Consider the following 26,796-nt stretch of genomic DNA (forward strand, 5'->3'; position numbering starts at 1 on the left):
TTATACAATATGTAGAAAGTCCAATGTAATACATTGTGAACCTCATATTTAAAGCATGAATTGTGAACATTTTATGGCATTCTGATTAGGTACTCAAACATTATTAGGATAGTAGGAAAGATTAAAAGGATGACTAAAAATAAACATAGCACATCACAATTTGCAGATTCAGTTATGACTGCAAAATTACTACTTAGACTCAACAAAATGAAGTGCCTCCCTTTCTTCACACTCCCCAATTTTCAAACAAAACCAAATTACAAATGGAATCATCACATTCTTAAGTGGAGTTATTACAAGAATTATGACTTCAGAAGAAATCAAAGATAAACATTAGGTAAATTATCTTTCAGGAGACAATTTGCCACTTGAGCAAGTTTTTGATCAGAGACTGGTTTGCTAAGCACTCAGACAACACGTAGCTTTTTCCCCAATTAATACTGCTATCTTCTTACATCCTACTTCTTGTACCTGCCTCTTCACAAATTCGTTGAATAAATATTCAACAAATATTCAATAATATTCAACAAATATTCAATAATATTTGTTTCTCTCAAATGTCCTATTTTTATTTCCTCTTTCCTGTGTCTCAAGCTCCATTTCCCATCTTATTTTTCTCCCCTTGTTTCCTGTTCAGTATGCATCTTCCTGCGTGAATGGAGAGACTGCTGATCCATTCCAACACAGATCCAATATAAAATGTCTATAGGACAGTTTATAACTGTATTCCACCACTGCTTAATGTAACGTACCATAGAAACTTTGCATTTGCAAAGAATCCTTAAAAACATTTCTGGGATTTTTATGTAAGATAAGACCATCAGTAAAAACAGTGTCAGTTCGAGCTGAAAAAAGCCACTTGGAAGTTCATCCACGTTTAACAGTTGAGCAACATGAACAATGCCAATAAATTCTTTTGAAACTAACATGAGGTACAGTGTTTTATAGCAATCCTGGGGATTACAAAGCTGCAGTGGGAGAACCTCACCTTTTTTTCTCCCCCCTTTTTTTTTTTCCCCCTCCCTCTTTTTTACACACCATTCTCCAGGCCACAACATTTGAGGCTAAATGATATGAGGTGTGATAAATGCAAGCCTTCGACTGAATACAAACAGATTCTTAAAATATTTTAACTAGGAGTATATGTGAAAATAGATTAGCCCAGGGGGATTTCGGTAAAGAATTCAGATTCTGGGGCATTTTCTTCGTTTACTGCTTAAGTTAGAAATGACACAAGTTTTGGAAGTTTTTTTGTTCTGAAAACAGGGAAGGAATTACTCTGAAATTAAATTACTACCTTCTGACTGTCAGCATAAGAAACGAAAAATATATGTATTGATTCTTAATAACATTGGAACAGGTGCTGTCTAAACTTCCCTAAACAGCCATGACATAAGTTCCTTAGTTCCTACCTTAGCTCCAATACTGTTGTAAATCTAATCTCTTTTCCTCCTTTTTTTTCTTTCCTAACACAGGCAAAGAGATGAAGATGTGCAAAATGGAAACTGAAAGCCATGATCTAACCTGGAACTTTTAGTAAACTGGATTACACACTTCTCCCTGTGGAGTCAGAATGAGAGATTGGCGTCTCCAAAGAATAAGCCAGGCTTTGTGTGACTGCACTTAGTTCAGTGTTCAGAGCTTTGTCCTAGTTTCAAATAAAAGTAGTTAAAAGTCAAAATCCAGTAGGCAGCACATTTGTCTCCATGGCTGACAATAGCAATTCTTCCTGTCAGCTTCTTAAAAATCAGACCAAAATTACTCTAGATATAATTCCAAAGCTGAGGTAGGCCCTATGCATCACTTAAAGACAGTGTGATTCCAAAAGGAGTTGCCAAAGCAATGCATACTGGGCTCTGCTTCCTCTCCAGAATTTCCAATTTCTGAGAAAACAAAAACAAACAAAACTAAACAAAGTGCAGTGCACAGTCAAGTGGATTCTTTCCTACTTCCTGGATTTTCCTCAGCCTCTCACAATGTGAGCAACCTGCTAACCAAACACATTATCAAGTAATAATAATTTGTTCTATTTATTTTTTCATTAGTCTAATGAATAGAACATAAAAAGTATGGGGGAAAATGCAGACCCATGACTTGTCCAAGCTGCAAGCTACTCAACGAGGTTAATTAGGGAGATAGGGAGTTTGTTTCATCTGAACAGATTATCAGCATACCTAATTTTACTATGTCTCAACCTTCCCCTTTTTACATCAATGGGTCATGTCCTAGACTGAGTTATTCCTTCTCTTTGAGTGCTTTTAACCTACTAGCATAAGTACATGACTTCAATAGAGGATATCTTCTGGTGTGAAGTTGGATTGGTGGCAATAAGCTGCAGGTTTCCCAGAACACAGAAAGGTATTTGATGAACAGAAGGAATGATGTGTGTTCACACTGATACTACAGAACTCACACTGCTATACTTAACAATGCGCTACAAAACGCCGATTGAAAATCACGAAACGTCTTTCTCAGCGAGGTGCAAACATTAATCTGTAGGTGCTTCTGGGTAGTTAAACCTTCAGCAACATTTAATTTTCACTAAATAAAAATTGAAATTCAAAGGCATACCTGACAGTCACGGAGTTGACAAATGAATAACAATAATAGATATGGCATACGTTGCAATTAATATTGTCATTATCTGTAACAATACATGACATATTACTATGATATATTATATTCTGCTACATATTAATTAATATTGTCATTATCTGTAACAATACATATTACTATGATATATTATATTCTACTACATATACACTTTTCAAATGTAATCCTCCTCTTCAGAAAAAAAAAGGTGATGATTTGGTAACTTCAGCATTGAATTTTCTTATCTTAATATGAAAAGTCTGTTTCAAAATGTGTGCATGAAAACAGCAAAATATAACCGAAACCCTTCCACTTCCGTTCTTCAGCTCTCATTTTAACTGTGCAGTCTTACAAGGTTTCCTCTCGCATGTAACGAAGGATGAGTGCTCCAAGGCTACAGACGACAATGTGGATTGTTCAGGAACTTCCAGCAGCAGGGTAATACAATATACTATAAGAGTTCAACGTGGGTTAATTGCTCTGCAAAACGGGTATCTTTTTTTTATGACTCAATTCCCTTTGGGAATGCCAAACATCCCCCTGCACGGACAGAAACCATGCAAGTGGGGGGCCCACTTCGTTAACGGGAAGAAAATCTACTGATTTTACATAACAAAAAATGAAAAGGAACATATTTTGCCTTCAATTCCATGAAAAATCAGATGCACAAGGTGCGTGACAGGAAAATAGGGACCTAATTGTTTAGTGCCCTCAAGAACCGTTCACAACAGGTGGAAAGAAAGGCACGGAAAATTGACACAAAGGAGATGACAAATCCTAATACAGAAATCTTTCAGCAAGCATGTAATGAAAAATGGTATTGCAGAGAAGAGTCTGGGAATGGCACAGAACCAAATCAGTGCCAAAAACTTCCAAATTCCTCCCTTTCTACAGGCAAGGAAGGGAACAGACTCTTGGCTGTATTACAGAAATTCTTGTGTGATCTTTTGTTATCAGTCTGAAGGACAACTTTTTCTAACACTGGATGAGATAAAATACTAGCCATAAGTGAACAGAGGTCTAAAGTATGAAATATGATACATTTAAAACTCAATTAGCAAAAAATACTGTTGAAAATTAATTTAATTTGATTTAAAGGAAACAAACATGCCTTGTTATTTGAGCTAATCTGTAACAACAAAAGGCAGGCAACAAATACTGAATATAAAATAACCCTTGAGGAAAACAAGCATGTATGCGGCTATTCCAAAACACTAAACTTCTTTGGAGAATAAAAACTCCTTCATAAAAATCTTAAAAGCCAGTAACCCAAACTATTCCTTCCCAAGAATGAAGGAAGATGGTACTATAACAAGGCTAAATTAAACAAGAGGGATGTAGATTAAACACATAAAATGTCTTAAAGAGCATCATCACTTAGTATCCAACTTCAGTTTTTAGGCTAGATGTTCATCAAGCAAAGCATTCCTAGCCCAGACTACAGTTTTAACAGACAGCATAATCAAGGGACCCTAAGCTTTTAAAAGAAACATGAACTACTGTGAGAGCTCTCTGCACAAAGAAGTACTCACTATAAAAACTGGCAACAGAATCTTGGTTATGGATCAGTAGAAAAGTTAATACATAAAATACACCCCCCATTTAAATGCAACTGACCAATTTATAATCCTCTGTGATTTAAATATCCAGCTGCAATGTCTCTTTCCTGAAATAAATGCATCCTTCCTGTCCACCATGATATTTTTCAGATCTTCAACATGCATTTTTGAAGGAGAAGGGCATAGGGGATTAATTTTTACAAGCTGTTAATGTTGGTAATAAAACATTTATTTCTAGCAGACTATTAATGTACAGGGATAGTCACACCATGCTAAAAGACAAAGACTGCTCTTGAAAGACTTTTCCCTCCAACAACCCCATACATCCTCAGGAGAGTAATGCATTAGGGCAGTGATGCAGCAAAACAGCCTCCTCCACCAACCTCAGTCTATATTATGAGACGTAACTAGCTAAAGAAATACTAAAAAAAATGAACAGAAAAAGCAGAAAATGGTTGATCAAGTTGAGCCAACAGTTGTAAGAAGAATAATTCTGGCTTGTAGTTAGAGTCCTAAGTGTAATTCTGAGGCAAACAGATGAGAGAGGAGGCTTTCAACAGGTATACCTGATGACAGAAGGAGAACAAGTGCTGTGACTCTATGATGCATTTTGCAAAGGCTGCATCAATGGCAAACGTCTACCTATGACACTATAAACCACTCCCCACAACTTCTCTCATTTAGTTTAAAAAAAAACAAAGTAAGATCATTGAGGTGCACAGAATTATTAAACACGAAGCTGCTGTGTTTGCATAGAGTAAAACATCACAAGGATTTGAAAAAAAATGATAAAAATTACTAAGTACCTAATACAGTTTGCCAATTTCAGCTTGTTTGTGTCTCTGATCTCCTGCAACTACTCTTGCTTCTCACTAGGTCATACATGCAACATGAACACAACTAAAACAACAGTTTGAAAAGGAACTAGTCTTAACGTTCACTTTCCAGAATTAGAATAGAATAAACCAGGTTGGAAGAGACCTTCAAGATCATCACGTCCAACCTATCATCCAACACCACCTAATCAACTAACCCATGTAACCAAGCACCCTATCAAGTCTCCTCCTGAACACCTCCAGTGACAGTGACTCCACCACCTCCCCAGGCAGCCCATTCCAATGGGCAATCATTCTCTCTGTGTAAAACTTCCTCCTGACCTCCAGCCTGAACTTCCCCTGGCGCAGCCTGAGACTGTGTCCTCTTGTTCTGGTGCTGGCTGCCTGGGAGAAGAGACTAACCTCTGCCTGTTTACAACCCCCCTTCAAGTAGTTGTAGAGAGCAAGAAGGTCACCCCTGAGTCTCCTCCTCTCCAGGCTAAGCAGCCCCAGCTCCCTCAGTCTCTCCTCATAGGGCTTGTGCTCCAAGCCCCTCACCAACTTCGTTGCCCTTCTCTGGACTCGTTCCAGTAGTACAACACTAAAAAAAACCTCAATCCAAATCTAGAAAAGCACTAAAAACAACAAACCAAAACCACCAAACAACTAGAATGGCACCAATGATGAAATGGATTTGATTTTTCAAAACTTTTAAATCCTTGTGCATTCTAAGCTGACATTTTACTTAAATATCCCGCTCAGCAATTATTAAAGTACTTTCATTCCACATCTCATCTCCACTAAAATCCACCATTTTGGTGTCAAACTCTTCATAAAAATGGCAATTTGTGTTTCTTAACTGCTGGGGAAAAGGGATCCACAATGGCACTGCCTATAGAATATATCCCATTCTGGCTTAATAATGTAACATCAAATCCTCTGGCCAGCCTGATCTAGGGTGGGGTGTCCCTGCCCATGGCAGGAGGGTTGGAACTAGATGATGCTTGTGGTCCCTTCCAACCCTGATTGATACTATGATACTATGATCTTCTGCCAATAAAACACTAAAACAGGCTATAAGTTAAAGAATAAAGCTAAAAATGCATATCTAATTAATTCATTTTTAAATTAAATGCCTGTGAAACCATTGCAGCCAATTAGTGCTACTTCTTGATGATCTTGAGGTCTCTTCCAACCTTGGTGATTCTGTGATTCTTCACTGACCTCAACTCTTGTAAGTATAATAACTATGTCTCTACAATGTAAAACTTGTAGCAATATGCCAAATGCACCCTCAAAAATAATAGTTTAATACTCTGAGTAGAGGAGACTGAAAAACTGGAACTGCCTCCTGTAAAGCTAACCTGTTCAGATGGTCTTAGTGTAAATATCTTTGAAGACCAGGTTTCTGAAATGAAACTTACAGAAATAATTTCCTTTTCTGGGGGGCAGGAAGGGGAGAAGAATCTTTAGTGAGGATTTAAAATTTGAGTTAAAGAAATAAAAATAGAAATGCTTTTGAAAATGGCCTCAAATCATCCAAATAAAGCTTTTAACATGAAATCATAAAATCAATATTGAGCATTTAAAACTATGCCATGTTTAAACAAATCTTTAGTTTACAAGTGGACTAATGCCATTTAATTTTAGATACCTACAGGTGAATTCACACTTCACTCCTTACCTTAGGGCACACAGATGTATGTCAGTGATAATACAGTGTGTACATTAATACTCAAACCTCCAAGAGCTGCCATCTGGAGAGCTAATGAACAATCAAGGGATCCCAAATTAAACCACAGAACTTTTCCTTAGAATCTTTAGGACAACACTGTCAAGTTCAATCTATTCACTTAGCCTCCAGAATCAATTTTTCAAACTTTATGACAGGTCTAATAGTTTCCACCTGTTTCTCTTGCTTGACTTTTGACTGGCACATTACCAGCCAGGGTGGAAATGCACACAAAGACCCCTATTAGGCTCCGGCTGTTTCTCTACTGTGAGGTTGCTCAGCCATTAAATTAGTTCCAGCCCACTTTCTCCTTCCACATCTTAATTTTTTGGGGGTATGAAGGTTTGGGGAGGTAGAAAGGAAGAGAAACAGAAGTTTGACATTCAATTTGTAGGAAAAGCACACACACACACACAAATTCTAAAGTCATCGAAGTTAAATACTGAATTTACCTAAAATTTACTAACTAAATTTACTACTAATCACACTAAGCCCTTGAGGTGTTTGCCTTTAATTCAGAACTGACAACTAGAAAAAAGTTTCATACACATACCCTAACAAATTCATATTGCTTCTTTTGGAAGTATCTTAAGAACTTGACAACATTTTCCTTCAATAAAAAACTGCCTAACAGGCATTTGCATCGATTTCTAGTGCTTCATGAAATGTTATCATCTGTGAAGTCTCAAGGTATTACACTGTTTTATTATTCATGACAACAAAGTATTTACAATAATATCAAGATAATACTTCAGGAAAATATTTTAACTTGTTAAAACAAAGGCCTTTCAAGATAAACTTAATTGTTCAAATTATAAACTCCCTGATATAAACTGCATAGAGCCAGGACTTCTAGTGCACCTGAAAACTGACTACTCAAGCTGCATCAGGGTGAGGGAAATATTGAGTACCTGCATCTGTAAATGCTTCATTACATTTGGACTTCTTAATGTAAAAAAATCAACCTGAGTGCTGACCACTCTGCAGGTACAGCACTTTAAAGGCAAGAGAGCAAAAGTTTCACCATCACTGAAAACCCAAGATCACTCCTATTAGCTCCCTTGCCTTTCTTGATAATACAATCATATATAAATTGGCCAGACATTATTTTATTTAGCTTGTGATATGTAAATAAATTCACAAAACTCTGAATGATATACTTTAACTTAGTGAGATGTGTGAGATGCTACTGAGAACATATATCAAAACCAACTTGTCACAGAAGAAAGGTCTTGCCCTCATAATCATTTTGTTGGTGTCTTCACCATACTGCTTTTAATCCAGCAGGCTGAACATACTGTGAACACTGAATATGAAGAACCAAATGCTACAAATGCTCCTATAAAATAAATCTTTTCTTTGTACTCTCTTCTGGAGCTAACACATCTGCCTATGCCCAAAAACCTCTGCAGTAAGACAAGGGTGTAGAACTCAGGGAAGGGGAGTCACAAACTCATGTCCATGAGAATCCAGATGCACACACAGGGAATGCTTTGGAATTGTTTTAAAACAAGCACAATTCAAAAGAGAAAAATTGCTTAACATTCAGCAACAGTTAACCAGCAGCCTACAAGGCTCAGAAAAGGAGCATCAAGCTGCCCCACAGGTGATAAAAAGCCTGAGAAAAGAAAATGAGAAGCTGCTTAAATTTCTAGCAGTGGAACAGCACAGCAACAGTACAGTGACAAAAAGTCCAGAGGACTGTAAAAATTGCCTTAGAAGACCTAAAAAGCAAGAATGGCTCTCTCAAAACTCATCTGGAGAAACAAAAGGCTGCAGAAATCAACGTGATGGGGTGCAAAAGATGATGAAAGTATTTGATTCTGACAGTCTCTATATTGCAGTATTTTAGCACAAAATGCATATTTTTAATTCCTGATTTGCTTTAATACTGCTGTAATGCACCCTCATTAACAGAATTTCTGTGCATATATTCTAAACCAGATCACCTTTATTACTTGCAAGAAGGCATACCTGTAATGTATACTGAGCTGAGAAGTACAGCTATTACTGGTGGTCAGCTAAATAGTTACAATTACATTCAAGATTATTTAACTGATGATGCTGATTAAAAAGAAGTCTGAAACAAAATTCCTGAGGCTGTTTTAAACAGAAAAAAATTAATCTGCAATTTCTGCAGAGAATTTAACACTGATACTCAAAAGTAGCTGCCAAGAAAAGTTATAGCTACACACAGAGAATAATCTGTCCTGAGGAGCAACAACTTCCCAAAGACAGTTTTTTTCCATCAGACTATTTCATGAAACATAACAGTATAGTCTTTGTACATAGACTCCAACCTAAGATTTAGTAACTGCGATTTTCATATTGTTTAATCCTGTTCAAAACTCTAATTAAGTACCTTCTCAAAAGTATCCCACAACTCATTCACAAGGGTCATCTGTGTGATGATGAAAGAATGTTTAGCGCAAACCTAAGCAACGTGTAAAAAACCCCAAAGAAACCACTAAAGAGCATTTTAGAGGAATATTCAGCAAAAGGAATGAGAGAAAACAGTCATGTTAAAATTAAGCCCACAATCTACTTGGTGTTACTTTCATCAAGTAACTAGCTTAGCAAGTAACTTGTGCTGGAAAATGCATATAATCTCCTACACATGCATATTTAACAGCTTAAGCGTTGCTCTGGTGATACTTATGCTTTGCCGGAGGAAAAAACTCCACTGCCAAGTACAAAGCTGTCATACTCAGATTTTCACATCTGCTGTGGCTTGGTATTTATACACTGTCAATAAATATTCTGTGAATACAAAGACATCTATTTTGTGTCTTATCTACAAGATCACCAGGCTCTGGGTTATGTGGGGATTTTGTGTTTAGTTGGTTCTGGGGTTTTGGTTGTTGGTTTTTGTTTGGTTTGGGCTTTTTTTGTTTGTTGTGTTTTACTGTGGCTAGCTTGTAGTCAACAAATAAATCAAAGAGGAAGAAGTTTCTTTCTGAACTTCATGTGCTACTGCAATTGTGAATTCCATACCAGACAGCTTATTTAGACCAGAACAGACCAGAACAGACCTTCAAGATCATCGTGTCCAACCCATCAACCAATCCAACCCACCTAAACAACTAAACCTGAACACCTCCAATGATGGTGACTCCACCACCTCCCTGGGCAGCCCATTCCAATGGGCAATCACTCTCTCTGTATAGAACTTCTTCCTAACATCCAGCCTAAACCTCCCCTGGGGCAGCTTGAGACTGTGTCCTCTTGTTCTGGTACTGGCTGCCTGGGAGAAGAGACCAACCTCTGCCTGTCTACAACCTCCCTTAGGGTAGTTCTAGAGAGCAATAAGGTCACCCGGTCACCCCTAAGTCTCCTCTTCTCCAGGCCAAGCAACCCCAGCTCCCTCAGCCTCTCCTCACAGGGCTTGTGTTCCAAACCCCTCACCAACTTTGTTGCCCTTCTCTGGATTCATTCCAGCAAGTCAACATCCTTCCTAAACTGAGGGGCCCAGAACTGGACACAGGACTCGAGGTGTGGCCTAACCAGTGCAGTGTACAGGGGCAGAACAACCTCCCTGCTCCTGCTGGTCACACTGTTCCTGATGCAGGCCAGTATGCCATTGGTCCTCTTGGCCGCCTGGGCACACTGCAGGTCCCTCTCTGCCTGGCCGCTCTCCAGCCACTCTGACCCCAGCCTGTAGCACTGCATGGGGTTGTTGTGGCCAATGTGCAGAACCTGGCACTTGGATGTGTTAAATCTCATGCCGTTGGATTCTGCCCATCTGTCCAGCCTGTCGAGGTCCCTCTGCAGAGCCTCTCTACCCTCCAGCAGATCAACTCCTGCCCCCAGCTTGGTGTTGTTCACAAATTTACTGATGATGGACTCAATGCCCTCATCCAGATCATCAATAAAGATGTTAAAGAGCACAGGGCCCAGCACTGATCCTTGGGGCACACCACTGGTGACTGGCCACCAGCTGGATGCGGCACCATTCGCCACCACTCTCTGGGCTCAGCCCTCTAGCCAGTTCCTAACCCAACGCAGTGTGCTCCCATCCAAGCTGTTTTTGTTATTGTAGATCACTGTCTTACCCATCCAGAAGATCCATTGTTGTGGTGGTAACTTCAGTAAAAAGAAGAATCTTTCCAAGCTTCTTTGTTTGAAGATTCTCTTGATATGTCTTCAGGCTGAAATGTTCTGATGAGAAGCTTCCCATCTCAGTGATGACTGGCATGAGAGATGGAGTGATCTCCATTTTTGATTCATGGGATGAAACAAATTTAAGGGACACCTTGCTGGATGTTCTTAATCCTTCAGCATCTACATTTCCCTCAAGCCATTTCAGAAAAGCAAGACGGATTTCCTGTGGGCAAGGGAAATAAAAATCAGGCATAGAAATACAAACCACCACATGTGAAAGCATGCAACTGTTCTTTAGAGAACATTAATATTCAGCAGTCATCTTCTACTTCAAAATAGGAAAATTAACTACATTTCCTCTTCAAGGATCAACTTCTGCTGCTTGTTCTAATCCACCCTCTCTTGACGACTTGGTAGCATCTTCCTAGAGCTGAGATCACGCTCTTTGGCAGATTAATTAGGCTTAATCTTTCCCTAGGACTGCGTTTGTCATGCTTCTAGATGCTGAAGTATGGAGGGCACATATTCATCTGTATTGTGTGGGCTTTTCAGCATGCTGTTTCTTTGCTGGAAGACTTGATTTGAAGGATAAAGCAGCAGCTCAGAAAAACACTTACTGGTTTCTCAGCAGAATACCTGCTATAGGGCTCACACCTTCAGCTAACAGGAAGCTCTGCTATTCTTACTTTAAATACAGACAGCAGTGGCTGTTAATCAGCTAGCTAAAAGAGAAGCACGTAAGTCAAGAATGCACACAAGTAAGAAAATTCTACCAGCGTTCAAAATGCAATTTTATGTGTGCTCTGTTTTCCTTGTCCTTAGTCAATGGCACAGTTAGCACACATTTTTGTGCAAAAGATTTTAAATGTGAAATATCCATATACACACATTTTGCTCTCCTTTATTTTAGGTTATCTAGAAATACTCTTTTTTTTTTAACACAAAGAGATGAATTACTGAGATGATTACTTTCCTGGCGACTCTCTGAAATAACTACTACAAATTCACAGAGCTCTTTCTAGAGATATCTAGTTCTATTTTGAGAGATTTGATATGACACATTTAGCATGTCTGTAGAAACTCTATGTTAACAGCCCATGAACACAGATGCAGGGACTTCTTTTTGCTGAACATACAGCTTAAATTTGAAGGAGCTCTCCTTCTAAAGTAAAAATGTCTTTTATGTGATATATGCAACAAAAAAATTTGTGTTTTCTATTTTACTGAAAACCATGCACAAGTGATTCTTGCCCTTACATTTTTAAGAGGAAAACATTTGACTTTAAAACAAAAAACTTTTGACCACACCTATACCTCATCTTCCCATCGTTGCATCTGGCAACCAGAACACAAGCATTTCCTACATGAGTGCTGAGACAGGACTAAGCTCTCTTGCCCTTGAACAAGATGTCTGTGAGCTCCAAGCCAACTCTTTAAAACCCAAACCTCCTAAAAATAGTTATCTATCCATGGAATTATTCCAATTTTCCAAGTCCCATTGTTACATATTAAGAAGGAAGGAGAAAAGTGGTTCTGTTCCTAACACCTTCCTATAGATTTTCCATCCTTAGAAATTACATTCTCAGGTTTCACAGGGTCACCGCTTCTTGTGTGACGTTCTTTGTATGCTGAATATCAGTAGACTTACTGGTTTGCAGCCTTATAGTATGGGTAGCAGATCATTATAAGAAGAAAGGAATAGTCCTGTTTCAAAATACAATCAGGCAGTAACTTCTCTAAGCCCCAGGAGGACCTAAGAGTGACTCAGTAGCTAAATTTTAGTTACAGAAAAATTATGCATCGTAACTGATGATGTGGCATTAAAGGTTTTATAGGCATTTCTTTGACTTGATCTGCATGAAGTGCTTTTATCTTCACTTAGTGTAATATCATAGCTTTGACAGACTGCTGCTAAATTATTTGTGCGCTATCCTACTTGTTTCACACACACAGAATAACTTATTAGCTGCAACTGATATTTAAGAACATTATAGCTTTCATTCCTGTCAGAGATCACATGAAAAAAAATGTGCCTAATCAGAAAGTGTGTTTGCCCATTGCTTTCCAAACACACAAATTCGTTTAGCATAATTGAGCATGCACATCCTAGATACAAAACATAATTTTAACTCACACAAGGATAGGTTTACAGACTTACAGAAACAGACACTATGGTAAAAAAATATAAAGGTGGTTAAAGTAATATTACATTCTAAACAATGAAAGTGCTTGCTGCTATGCATCATAAAGTCTGCTGTACTTTTGCCACAGCATACTTTCTGAAAAGATTGAAATAGCATATATTCATGTGTAACACTAAATTGTTACAAATATACCACACAATACCTACCATTTGTCCTCTTGAGTATATTCTTCCAGGTGTGGCTTTTTTCCCCCCCCAGTTTTTAGGCTTACTTCTTGATTTCATTTTCTTGTTTCTAATGCACACTTGAACCGTTTAAGAACTGCTACATGTGTATAATTCTGAAGCTAGCTTCTCTCATCATGTCCATATTTTTACTGAACTGATCAATAATATAATAAATAACACATAATCAAGAAAACCAGTTGAATTTTTAAAGTTTAAAACAATGCTGTTAGATTTTTAACACAGCAAAGTTTTATGTGCCAGCCCAGCACACACTAGAAAAATTCATCTCCAGTTTAAGAACCTCCTTCACAGGAAGTTAAAGAAACATGGATGCTGAACCAATGTATTTTGATCCCCACAATTATACTGGCACACAGAGAAGTACTTTTCTGTAATGAAATAAACATATATAAGAAGTCAAGGTTAACCTCTGCTTCAACTCCATTTAAAATGAATATAATCACATCAGAACCCGAACTGTGCAATTTGTTGCTAAATTCAGGATGCAGCTTAGAATTCAAAACCAATCCCTGCCAGTGTCTGCCGTTCTGCAGCAACCTCTGGTGGCCATTGAAATGAAAAGTGTTGGTCCAGGACTTGTCTGACCTTCCTACCTCTGGGAACACATCAGGTGTGTCAAGCAAGGCACCAAGGTAAGATAATACCCAAACTCCTGGCCACTGCTACCCTGACCATTATCAAAATCCTAAATATGCAGGTACAAGTTTTAATTAAGGACACAATCAAAATGCCATAGCTGTTAGCTATTCAGGCACCACCAACAGTATCTGCAGCCACTTCGACATACAATCATACTAAAATCTCTATTATGCATATTTTCCTTTGTAAATACAATCACAGAACCACAGCATGGTAGAGGCTGGAAAGGACTTCTTGAGATCATCAAAAACAATCCCTCTGCCAAAGCAAGATCAAATGGGGCAGGCCACACAGGAAAACATCCAGGTGGGTTTTGAAAGTCTCCACAAGCTCTCTGGACAGCCTGCTTCAGTGCTCCATCACCCTCACAGTAACAAAGTTTTTCCTTATGTTGAGGCAGAGCTTTCTATGTTCCAGCTTGTACCCATTAGCCCCTCATCCCAGCACTGGGCACAAGTGAAAAGGGACTGGCCCCTTCTTGGCACATACCCTTAAGGTATTCGTAAACACTGAGAAGATCCCCTCTGGAGCTTCTCTTCCTCCAGGCTCAACAGCCCCAGTGTTTCTCAGTCTTTCCTCCTCACAGAGATACAGGTACTAAAAATATACTCTGAAATTGTAATTTATCATTATTGCATCAGTTTTGGAACTGAGTCAAGCTAAATTCAATTTCCTATAAAACTGTCCATTTTTCAAATCACATTTTATGTGTACATTCTCTAGAGCCAAGATACTGCCTTCTTTCTGAAAGTAAGAATGAAATTTGACATGTCAACCAAACAACTTGCCAACAAGAGACTTCATCAGCTTTTCACAGATAAAATGCTCCAACTACAAACTCTGTGCTTACAAAAAAATTTTTCTACCTATACTTCAAATGGTAAAAGCACAAATGTGTTTTCAATGCACCGTAAAACAAAGCCAAAACCCAACAACAACAAAAACCAAACAAACCACCACAAACACAAAAAAAAAACCCAAAACCAACACACAAAACAAACACCGACAAAAACCCCTACCATTAGCCAAAGGGGAAAAGCACTAAATTGACAGCAAGACGTGGTGAGTAGTTCCTAATGAATTCTTCCTCAGCACTCCAAAGCACAACTCAAATCTTCCCAGACGGAAGTATTTAGAATAAACAGTTTTATTTAGAATAAACCAAACCAGGTTGGAAGAGACCTTCAAGATCATCGCATCCAACCCATCAACCAATCCAACCCACCCAAACAGCTAACCCATGGCACCAAGTATCCCATCAAGTCTCCTCCTGAACACCTCCAATGACAGCGACTCCACCACCTCCCCGGGCAGCCCATTCCAATGGGCAATCACTCTTTCTGTATAGAACTTCTTCCTAACATCCAACCTGAACCTCCCCTGGCACAGCCTCAGACTGTGTCCTCTTGTTCTGGTACTGGGTGCCTGGGAGAAGAGACCATCATCAGCCTGTCTACAACCTCCCTTCAGGTAGTTGTAGAGAGTGATAAGGTCACCCCTGAGTCTCCTCTTCTCCAGGCTGAGCAATCCCAGCTCCCTCAGTCTTTCCTCATAGGGCTTGTGTTCCAAACCCCTCACCAACTCTGTTGCTCTTCTCTGGACTCGTTCCAGCAAGTCAACATCCTTCCTAAACCGAGGGGCCCAGAACTGGACACAGTACTCGAGGTGGAGAGAGAGGAAATTTCAAAGCAGTTACAGCCTCACTGATCCAGGCCAAGGACAAACAGAATTTTGTCAGACTGAAAATGTCACTGAATGAAGTTGTTCTGAGTGGGCAGGTAGATGTAGCAGATGTTAATTCACAACATTCATAGGGTAAGAAAGTTAGGCTACTGCATACTATGTAGCACTCATCTCCTTCACTGACAAGCACAAAGGTTTATTAGGGGTAACTGCATCAAGCAAGATCTGACACTGCAAGTTATTGAACTACAGTTTTAACAGCAATTGTAACATAAAGAAGGAGTAAAGGCTGTACTTGTTTTCATAATATCTGCTTTCCATGACTTCAGGAGTTTGGTCAGGTGGGTGAAGAAACTGATACATAACAGAAGTTTTCTTTAGCTGTTTGAAATGATTTTTATTTTTGTAATCATTAGTTTCATTTTTACCTTAATGCTTATTTTGCAGCTGAGACTGAGAAAAGGAGGAGATGTAAGAAAGAAAAAAAACAGCTGTATATAGACCCTTCTTGGTTGTGGTATAAAGTAACAGAAAATTACAGCTCCTTATGGAGAAGATTTTATTTGCACCTGGGCTCTATCAACCAATGAGACTTAAGCACAGAGCACAAACTTTCAGTTACAATGGTTTAAAATAGGCCCAAACACAAGACTTCTTTCTTACATTACATTATATATATAATTTTGAGGCATCTTCTTTCTTTTCACATGTATGTTCATATATACACAGATACAAGTGTCTCTCCCAGTAAAGGGTGAGCAACACTGGAACAGGCTGCCCAGCGAGGTTGCGGATTCTCCTCCTCTGGACACATTCAAAACCTGCCTGGATGCATTCCTGTGCAGACTACCCTACATGATCCTGCTTTGGCAGGGAGGTTGGACTTGATCTCTGGACGCCCCTTCCAACCTCTAATGTTTTGTGATTTGGGAGCTGCTCTGCTCCACCAAGCTCTTTATGATAGGTCTTAAACTCTGTATCAACAGAATTCTTTATTAAGACAAAATTCAGCCACAGCCTAAATTATTTTGGGTTTTTGTTAAAAACATGGAATCAAAACTAAATAGAAGTTAAAAATATAATGCCATAAACCAAACAACCAGTATACATCAATCGAGTCTCTCCTTTCTTGGGAGGAAAACCCAGACATTTTTAACTACTGATGCTCTACCTGATGACTCAATATTGTCACTATAATATAATATGCTATTTCAGATGATGCTTCTTGAGTACATGAAGCCAAGTGTTGGCTTCCAGGATACAAAGCTAGAATATGACTTAACAATTTATCTCCTTCCTTTACACAAAACCTAGCCAATTCCAATGAAGTACAGCTATTATTTTTGCTTCATTGGACTTTCACAATGTCTGCGGTTCATGCATTGATTCATGTATTATCAGTTGATATGATTAAACCACACACACACATTTATTAACTGCAAACAAGTGACGATTACACAGGTAACGAGTACCAGTCTTTTGGAGGAGCACGTTTAAAGCACAAAGACATTTATACATATCACACCTCCAATAGATAACCTTCCCCCCCCCCCCCCCCCTTTTCTTCTTAATTGGCTGCTTTCAGTTGAGTATTATATGCTTCAGGTATGATCTCAAGCATATTTCACATGAATTCTATAGTAGCATTGACAGAAAAGACCAACTTCTAACAGAAAGTCTATGGCATTTGGAATCTGATTTCAGTTTTAGTATACAAAAATATGGATGTCTTACCAAAAAAATTCTATATCCATATCTATATCTGTATCTATATCTATCTCTTCTTTTTGTGTTGCACAGCTTTGCTCAACGGTTTAAAAGGTGTTAACTTAGTTACTGGAAAGCTTCCACAGCATCACTTGAATCCAACAGAAACAAATTGAAGTCCAATGCAGTAGTAAGCAGTAGGCCAGTGCCAGCAAAAAACATGTCTACAGTGGCTAGTGATTTAGAAAGTCAGCAGCAGGAAAAGTCAGCTATTAGCAAAAGTGGGCAACACTTTGGGGGACAGTTTTGACTAATGAAGGACACAAAATGCTTTTCTGATTCTGCTTTCTGTGTTTTTACTTTCTATAATAATGCCGTATGTTGGGATCTGACGCAGGTGAGAGTTTCCTAATAGCCCCCTTTTAAAATCCTGTTCATGCTTCATTATACAGAAAAATGTTAAAAAAAAATAAAATGGCAGCAAAACACCTGCTGGAAAATACACAAAGGATAGAGAAACAAGTATGACCTTGACAGATCAGATGAAGATCAAAATCTTTGTGGTGATCACAGCTTTGACAGAGGAACTAGAAGAGAGAAAGAGTAGGCCTGCTCTTCCTTCTCACAAAAAAGCTATGCTGGTAATTAAGTTGCAGTGGACATCCTCTACTGGTTCATCAGGGCTTTGAAAAGCTGTAGATCACTGATGTATTGATTTGTATGAGTCAAAGCCAGCATCTCAAACCAGCCAGCCAGGTTAAGATATGGCATTAGATGGTCATTATTTCAATGCTGCTCAGACTTCATTAACATGTAATAACAATCACCAAACTACACATCGGAGCCTAGAATCCTCAACAGCTGGTCTTTTAGATTTAACAATAAGCGTGAAGACAGGTTTTGTAATAACAAAAGGAAGAAACAGAACACTAAAATGCAATGTCTATTTACAGCACAATCAAAAACTAATTTGAAATATATGAAGCACTCAAATTCCTTTTTAAAAAGCATATATAAAACTTTTCTCTTAACATTAACTGCTTATAATTAATTTCAAAGTTTAGTCCTTGTTCAAGAAAATAGATTAAAAACTAAGCAAGCTAGGTAGCTTCCTTTCATGACCCCACTGGCTGATTCTAATTTAGCTTCAGATTATTTACATTTTCATTTGTTTTGCATATTTACTAATAGGAAGATGTATTTTAGCTGAGATCACCCCTCTAGATGAAATCAGGGGAGAGTCTGTGCATCCACCTTACTCTCTTCAGCATTCAGAAAGCCATTATTTTAATGACTGGTGCTTTAGTTCATAGTATAAAAATCATAGGAAGGAGAGAAATCCCCCATTCTCCACTCCCTCCTTTCACCATCCTCTAAAGACCTTCATAAAGATTTTATTGTAGTACAACTGTGGTGCATTCTCATTCCATGTTCTCATGAACTTTGATAGTTCCTCAGCTAACATTTACTACACATTCTCAGGATACAACATAACTGGGAAATCTGTTTCATTTTATTAATAATATTTTCATATTTCCTAAACTCAGATACAAACATGAGGCAATTGCATAAAATATGGAAGGGCATTTAGAAAAGATTGGTGGCGTTTGCTAACTTTTTAAACTCAAAACCAACTGGAATTTTATGAGTCTCCAGTGGTTTGGGTAGTTACTCCAGTCTGCAATATACCTTCTCAAAAGAGGCAAGAAAAAGGTAATAATTTCTGAGAGATCATTCCAGTGACTAAGTTCCTTACGTCTCCACTCTTCAGTGTGTCTTTAAAAACCAAGTATTACATTACATAAACAGTTACACGGTGCATCGGTGCACCGTTTCAGCAGTATGGTGAATAAAAACAGTCACATATAGAACTGGGTCCACCTTGCCAACTGCTATGTGGAATATCTAGTCCAAAAATGAGAAAGATTTTTAAGCAAAGTATGGCAAGGTATCCTTATCCTTTTTACTACAGTCACATTTCTTTGAACGTGAAGCGCCTTAGATTTCAACCCACTCCTATTCTACATGCCCAGTAACTGCTCATAAATCTGTGTCTAAATATGAATCCAAAATTAAATTCAGCTTTACAAAGCACTGCATGTAGGCAGAAAATTAATTTATCCAATGTGCAGCAGTCTATTCTAAAGCCAGACTTCAGGGCCTAGGTCAGAATTCACCAACTAATGAAAAATGTATCAAATGTTACCTTCTGTAACGAAAATAATGTTGGCAATAAGGCTAGAAATAAGAAATCAATTAGCAATGAAAATGAAAACTAGTCTACATGTCCATTTTGTTCTATCAGTATCTCTCTGGGCTTTTTAGCACAGCGTTAGGCTTAGGTATTAGGTTGCTTGAAGGCACATGCTATCATTCAGTCATGCTGAACAAATACAGGAAATGAGGCAATTGCATTTTTTCTGCATTGTTACATGCAAAAAAAAAGAGTTATCACTAATTCTTAAAAGGATGGAACAATAAAACAAACAAACAAACAAAGGCGTGCTGCCCTAAGCAGAACATGTTTGGTTTGATTCCTCTTTTGATAAAGCACTACCATGTATGGTTCCTGACTATAAAACAGCCTTTGCAGTCATGGGAAAGAACCAGCTGCAGAAGGCCCCACTGCACTGTCCTCCACGCAAACCAGAGCTGAGCAGAGGAACGAGTAGGACAGCAGAGCGATGCTGTAAGGTGCATCCCGGCTTTTGCTTTTCTTACTCAGCTGCAGCAGAACAGTCTGGAAGCAATCTTCCCAGCAGCTGCTCTCATCAACAAACTGTTTATTGTAAGAAAGTGGCTGGGTCAAAGGCTAAACGTCATCCAGAACTGAATGCATATCTTTAAAAAAAAAAAAACCCTGAAGCCGTCCATGCATGTGGAAAAAAGCACATTACATATGAAGGAGAGCCATATTCCAATCTGAAAGGCCAAAAGTCTGCTCAAACAAAAACTCCTTAATTTGATGAAGCAGTATTTTATAACATTGGACTAATTTACTGTACCTTATGCTGATTTTGAAAACCGTGCAAGGTTTGTAATAAAAACAGAAGTTGTTTAAAATCGTCTGTGTTTTAGGTTCAAATAAATAAATAACTGGAATTCTATTTTAGAATATTCTAAAATATACACTGAACAAGTTAGCTCCGTGATCACCTACAACAACAACAAGAACTCCTCTAATACAACTGCACCAGAAACGCATTACACAAGTTGAAAAAAACAGGTTCAGGCTCAGCAGTTTAGCAAGAAGACAAATGGCTGGGTTTCTGATGCAGGCAGCAGAGTAAGAGACATATTAAACACCAGAGGATTAAATCCTTCACAAGCAGTTGCCAAGTCAATTTCAAATCTTCTTTGAAAACTTTTCAATGCAAAAGCCCGTTCTTGGATGTCAAAACCTCTCCCACTATTTTCAGCTCTATTGAGAATCACTAAAGGATTGAATTTAACCAGGTTTTAAACCGAACATACTTAAAAAAAAAAAAAAGTAATTGCATTTTACCATAGAACTACATTTAAGCACATGAACAGAAACACAAAAAGAAACAAACAAAGATGGTATGCATCAACACCACCCCCCACATTTAGTACAATTTAGTAACATCCAGAACAAAGATTTGGTTTAAACTAAATGATACTAAAAATTAGAGGACCAAATCTCATTTAGCAGTCTGTAGCTCTTAACCTCAGAAATTAAAACACTATATGCAAGGTAAAATGGTATCATAACACAGCACAGTAATTAGGGTACTTCAGCTGCAACAGACTATAAAGCTGACTTTGAGGGTAAAGGATCAATAAGAACAAGGTCTACCTTTGACATAACATCACTACATAACACTTCACAAAAATGAGCATTGCAATGAAAGGGCTGATAAATCAGAGGATTAGTAGGTGTTGATTTATCCTACCAGAAAAAGGTGTGATAAATTATGGTTTGGCCATTTAATTCTTCATGACACCTACTTTGTAACAGAACTGTTGTTATTTTCTTGAAGAAAAGTGCACAGTAAATTGAGCATATGTGCAACCCTGCTAAAAATAAGTATAAGGAAACCAGGCAGAAGGGAAAAGGCATTCCATTTTTTTGCACTCAAATCTGAACATTATGTATATTAAAGTGAGAAAAAGAGAAAAAAATGAAGGTCCTGTTTAGAAAAATAAATTAAGATATAAATCCAACCCTAAATGTTGTATACATTTAAATTACTCTCAAAAGTATTCTATACTGACTAGGAAAAAAAAAAATACAGAAGAATTTTGTTCTCAGCTAACAGGGTAATAAATTAGATGCAATATATTCAGCTGGTACAACTAGTTCTGCTAAACAGCTATCATATAATAGTAGAAAACTTCTTTTTTTTTAATTAAAAACTGAAGATAAAATTGTTTACTGAAAATCTTGGAATTAGTAGCAGAAGGAGTTAAGAAAATAAACCCTAAGAAAATATTTTTTCTTAGCACCAATAATATACAATTCTCTGTTTAAGGTTTTCCATCAGGTTTCTTTTGCCTTTCAACAGGTTTATATACCTGAAATGTGAGAGAATTTAGGAGTTCATGAACAGTGTAACAGGAGCCAAAGATTCTCCTCTAAGCAATGCAAACATGCATTAAATTCAAACGACACGATTTCAGCTGTACCTTGGGTTTGCCTCTTCCGAGCAAGAACTCCCAACTCTGTCACACTGTAGGGGTTTTTGAGCTTAAAAGGCCTGTGGAATATCAGGGCGAAACCACAACACATTTCCACACGTACCACAATTCAGAGATTACAATGCAGTTATGTCCCCAGCGTTGCACAGTTCCCGTTCAAGATGTATCATATCTTTTATAATCCTTCCCAAAACACATTTGAGTTGACAAAGCAGTTACAAACAAAATTGTACTAAAAGGTGCTAACTTCTAACTTAGAAATGAAGAATTTATTAAACATTACATGCTGTAACAGCAAGAACATGCTTGGTACTCTGAAGATAAATAAAACAGTATTAAGATAATAACTACCAACTTTCACTATTGCCAAGATCTCCTTGCTATTCAAAGATCCTAAAAAAAAACCCAACACATTAGCATGACATAATGGGATTATTAAAAAAGTAAACCAATTATTTTTATTTAGCTGAGTCTATAAAAAAATTTCACACTTACAAAACAGATCATAAACAGCTATGTCAAATTTTTATATTAATATCAAGAACTCTGAATGAAGCCTCAGTAATATTCAGTTTGTCACAAACTAGAGGTTTTTTTCTTATTAAACATGGGGGGGGGGGGGGGGGGGAAATACAGTATTTGGGGCTGCATTCACTTTAATCAAGTTACATACACCACTAACTTCTACTCCAGAAGACTCCATATGGCATACAGAGCTTACAGTACTGCAGACAACGCAGCAGGAGTCAAAGCTCATGACTAAAGTTCATGGTTTTAGGAGTGACTCTGGAATACAAAGGCTCGAAGAAGCAAACAAGAGCAGACTCGAGAGTAAGACAATGTATGAAAATCAGTCAACAGGAAAATACAGGCAGCCAGGAGAATTCTCTTTATTCTGAAGGACTTTGGATTCTCTTATCTCTGAGGATAATCACCTATTTCTGTGCTTAGGGATATTTATGATGCATTGCTGTTCAGGGAAGATCCAACCTCTCAAACAAAATTTTGCAATATTCACTAATGCAAATGGTAAGACTGCATAGAGAAGGTAGTCAAAAGAAAACTCATTTAATGAGATCCAAGCACAATACTTGGAAACATACTCTTACTTTATTTTATCACTGAGCTGAACAGCACACCTAAAAAACATGTCTTCATTTTTAAGATTTTTTTTTCCCATTAAAAATTAGTATTAACCCAGGTAAGGAAATATCTTGGGGGCAGCATTCTAGATGGAACAACAAGCTGTAAACTTAGGGAAATACTTGGTGAAAACTGTATAAACAGTAAATGCTTTGCTGCATATGGGCACTAATGTAGTCTGCTGCAATAGTTAGTGACTCCAGTGCCAGTCTCAAACTTTTAAGTGGAGTAACAGTAGAGCTTAGGTCAGCAGTCAGTGAGTGAAAGCAGATTCCAACCCCCAAGGCAGATGGCTGTACCACGCATTTTCAAGCTCCTGAATGACCACAGAAAGTGGTAGAATTGAAACTACTGAACTCTCTCGTAACACTAAAACGAAAAATAGCCAAGGTCTGGGCAAGAGGATCTTACTGAACTACAACATCTTACTCAGACTACACTTCTAAAGTCAAGAGCGTGTGAGAATGATGCAAAAGCTTTGAAAGACTAAAAAACAGCTCTGCACACATCCACCTCAAACACGAACATTTAACTGATTAAATATGCACCACTTTTGTTGAAGACCCTTAAATTAATAGTCCCAAACCAGAGGATTAACATCTAAAACCAAGTTGTCTTGAGGGGAAAAGTTTCAGTCAAAAATTAGCTTAAAAGGCATCACCAGAATAGTTCCACACAAATTACTGAACTCAAGTTGCAAAGTCTGTATACTCGGTCTGAGACATCTGATGAGTAATTTATTCTTGGTTAAGAAGGGACAGTTTGGATTACCAGTTCTTGAACACAGCCAGGTAGATAGGAGACTAAGAACAAAGCAATTATTATTTAAATTCTGAGTTGAAACGTTGACGTATACTTTCAGTTTGTCAAGCTAGTATTATTACAAAAGATTCAGGAAAGTGACAGCGGCTGCAAAAGCAACATTCTAGCAGGAAATTACCTCACGCTTCTAAGAGGAAGAGACATCTTTGAAAAAGGGGAGAAATTGTCTTGTATAGAGTATTAAGAATAGTATTAATTATAGTAAGGTATATTGTAGCTCCAGAATGCCTAATTTGTTATTCCTGGACTACAGATTGAAGGTCATCAGTAGAATGGATCACGTAGGATAGAAGAAAGGTTGAAGACACTTTAAAAGAATACTGAAGTCCACTCCCACCTCCAAAAGGAAACAGTTGCTGTAGACATCCTTCTCACAGCTATCCTTATGGAGATATCCTTCTCACAGCTATCCGTTCTTATATACCAAATTAACATTGTTGCTTCCCAGATGTTGCCTATAGCTAAAAACAGGTAGGAGGAAAACATTCCCAAAATAGCAAGACCTGAAGAAGCAGTCTTTCAAATGACTAAATAACTAACACTAAGCAGAAAGGGGCAGCTCTTGTCAAAAGCCGTGGCTGCTCAAGCAATATGAATATAAACACAAAGCAGCAGCCATATCAATACAGTATGCCCCTTTAAATTTGTACCTTTTCCCCAACAGTAGCCAGCAGCAGATTCACAAGAACAGAGTGAGCACAAGGTAACTTATCTCCTCTTCTAGCAATCTACATCACAAGAATTTGTGAGCCAAAGAGCTTTGTAGCTTCCATGAAGTATTCTCCCAGTGAAGACTCAGTGGGAGTCTTCCTGATAAAACATTCCTGATATCAACTATGCTCATTTAAAATAACGACAGAAGTATAACTTCAAGTGTTTTCAGGCCTCAGGAGCTCAAACAAGCAGCTCAAATATTTATGGCAATTAGCAGCTCATACTGCTTATGGTAACTTTGTGAAAGTGGCCCTCTATAGGAAGCAAAAAATAAGAGTAAGTGTTTGCTTTCTGTTACTGTATTTTCTTTTGAATGGGCCAATACATTGTATTAATAAACTAGCATGTAAAAAGCAGTCCAACAAAATAGAAAACTAACTAGACACCTTTAATTTCTGCAGCTCCTGTTCAGGTAGCTGTAGTATATAAACTATTTGTCATACCCACAATTCCAGTTTGGAAAGAAAAAACAGAAGTAGTCTATTTTCCACCTCAGAAGAAATGCTGTGGTAATTGCTTATTTCATGTAATGAGTTCTAAAGTAAGAAACACGCTGTATGCAGTTCTTTGCTTGAATCTTGATTACTATGCATCAAAAGGCAGTTCTTTTTCCTTATCTTGCAAAAGAAGTTCAGAAATACCAACTGGAATTAATTTTCATCATTTCTGACTACACAGAAATGCTGAGACATCCCTTCCACGAAGTAGCTGTTTCCATCTTAAAATTCGGAGGATCTTAAGATGTTTTCCAATTTCTAGAAGCTGTCCTTCTACAATAGGTGGAGAGCATTCAGGCACAATTCTTTAAATGGGTGCAATGGGGATATGATTTCTCCAACTGAATATTGCTATTCCTTTCAAAAAAAAACTTTATAGTATGAAAAAATGTTTTCTAATGAAGTTATAATCTACTTCATCAGTTGAAAAACAATTATAACCGATCACTTTGTGCAAGTATAACATCACAAAAGATATAACAGAAGAAGAAAATGTATGCATAGTATTGAGTAATACACATTATGCTCATATTTCCTTTCACAATTGGATCTCAAGAAATAAAAATCACCTTATCTTTACTTAGATACTCTCTCTCTAGTTGTCAAAACACGGTATTCACTTTATTCGAAGTCTATATTGCAGGGCAAGAAGCTGAGAAAAAAAAAATCTAGATGTAGGTGGTTTGAAGAAAGCTTTGAGACTCAGCAGTCTGTGCACTCACTTCTGAAAAGTTAAATTATGTAATGGATCTATTGTTCTGTTGGTTCTCACCATGTGCAAATATTTCAAATTTATCACAGCCACTACTGCTCTTAAACTGCAGTAAAGATTCTTGCCGGCGTTTACACAAGTAGAGACAGATCGTACTAGTCTCCTCAATACTGACTCAAACCTGATAAGGTTTGGCTTTAACAACCATTTTAATTGTGCACATATTCAGGTTTCACAAGTTGAGAAGTATATTTTGAAGTGTTTTCTGAAGTAGCACTTAAAACACTTAAGTTCGATAGAACCATTTAGTACACACTTGAGAAATAATACACACTAGATAAAGAAAGTGATTCTCTGTAAAACAAGCTGTAAAAATCAATGTTTTGCTTCATCTTACATCTTAGTGAAACGATCAGTCTGAAGTAGCACAGATTTTATAGCTAAAAATTATTAGATATGCATTATAACTAGCAGCTGTAGCAATGCTAGAAAATGGAGTAATTCAAGTTGTTTTATATGCAGTCAATTCTTGCTCCTTACCTCTGCCTCTTCAGCTGTTGCCCCATTCCCCTCTCTCCCCCTCCCACATGGTGACTGTCTTCTCTTTCATCTGGTATCAAACTAGATGCACTACCTGTTCCTCCTGAGGCTTTTCTCTCTCATAAAAGTTCTTACCCTCATCAGTCAAGGAGCATGCTGTAATTTACACACTAGAGGAATAACTCCCGTTTCAATTTTTCTCATTCTTCGCCAAGGTCAGTCGTCTTCTCTGGGCCTGTGTCACTTTCAGACTGTCTACTATCTCATGTATTTATTAAGGAAGGGGAAAAGAAACAAGACCATTTCTAAAACTTCAGGTTGCCAATACAGCTAATAAGATTATATATGGACTTCAAAACCCCCAACATATTAAGAGACAAACATACACACAGACTTACACAGGTCTGAATATATAATTACATACTGACGTAGCGCCATACCTAAGTACAGAACTTTATCCCTGTTCTGGATCCTCTAGTGTTTGCAAAA

At 37.8% G+C, this 26,796-nt stretch overlaps 1 protein-coding gene across 2 annotated transcripts in view; it reads right to left on the reverse strand.

Annotated features, from left to right (window-relative positions):
• HLCS (holocarboxylase synthetase) overlaps positions 1–26,796 on the reverse strand; it is a 126,834-nt gene that overhangs the window by 71,802 nt on the left and 28,236 nt on the right. For both annotated transcript variants that reach the window (XM_068144595.1, XM_068144596.1), the window contains one exon: positions 10,751–11,022. In XM_068144595.1, the coding sequence (XP_068000696.1) occupies positions 10,751–11,022 (272 nt within the window). The remainder of the gene's footprint in view (positions 1–10,750; positions 11,023–26,796) is intronic.

Source organism: Melanerpes formicivorus, unplaced genomic scaffold (assembly GCF_026170545.1).
Source record: "Melanerpes formicivorus ecotype bairdi unplaced genomic scaffold, bMelFor1.0.p_v2 SCAF_11, whole genome shotgun sequence".
In the NCBI taxonomy this organism is placed as follows: Eukaryota; Metazoa; Chordata; class Aves; order Piciformes; family Picidae; genus Melanerpes; species Melanerpes formicivorus.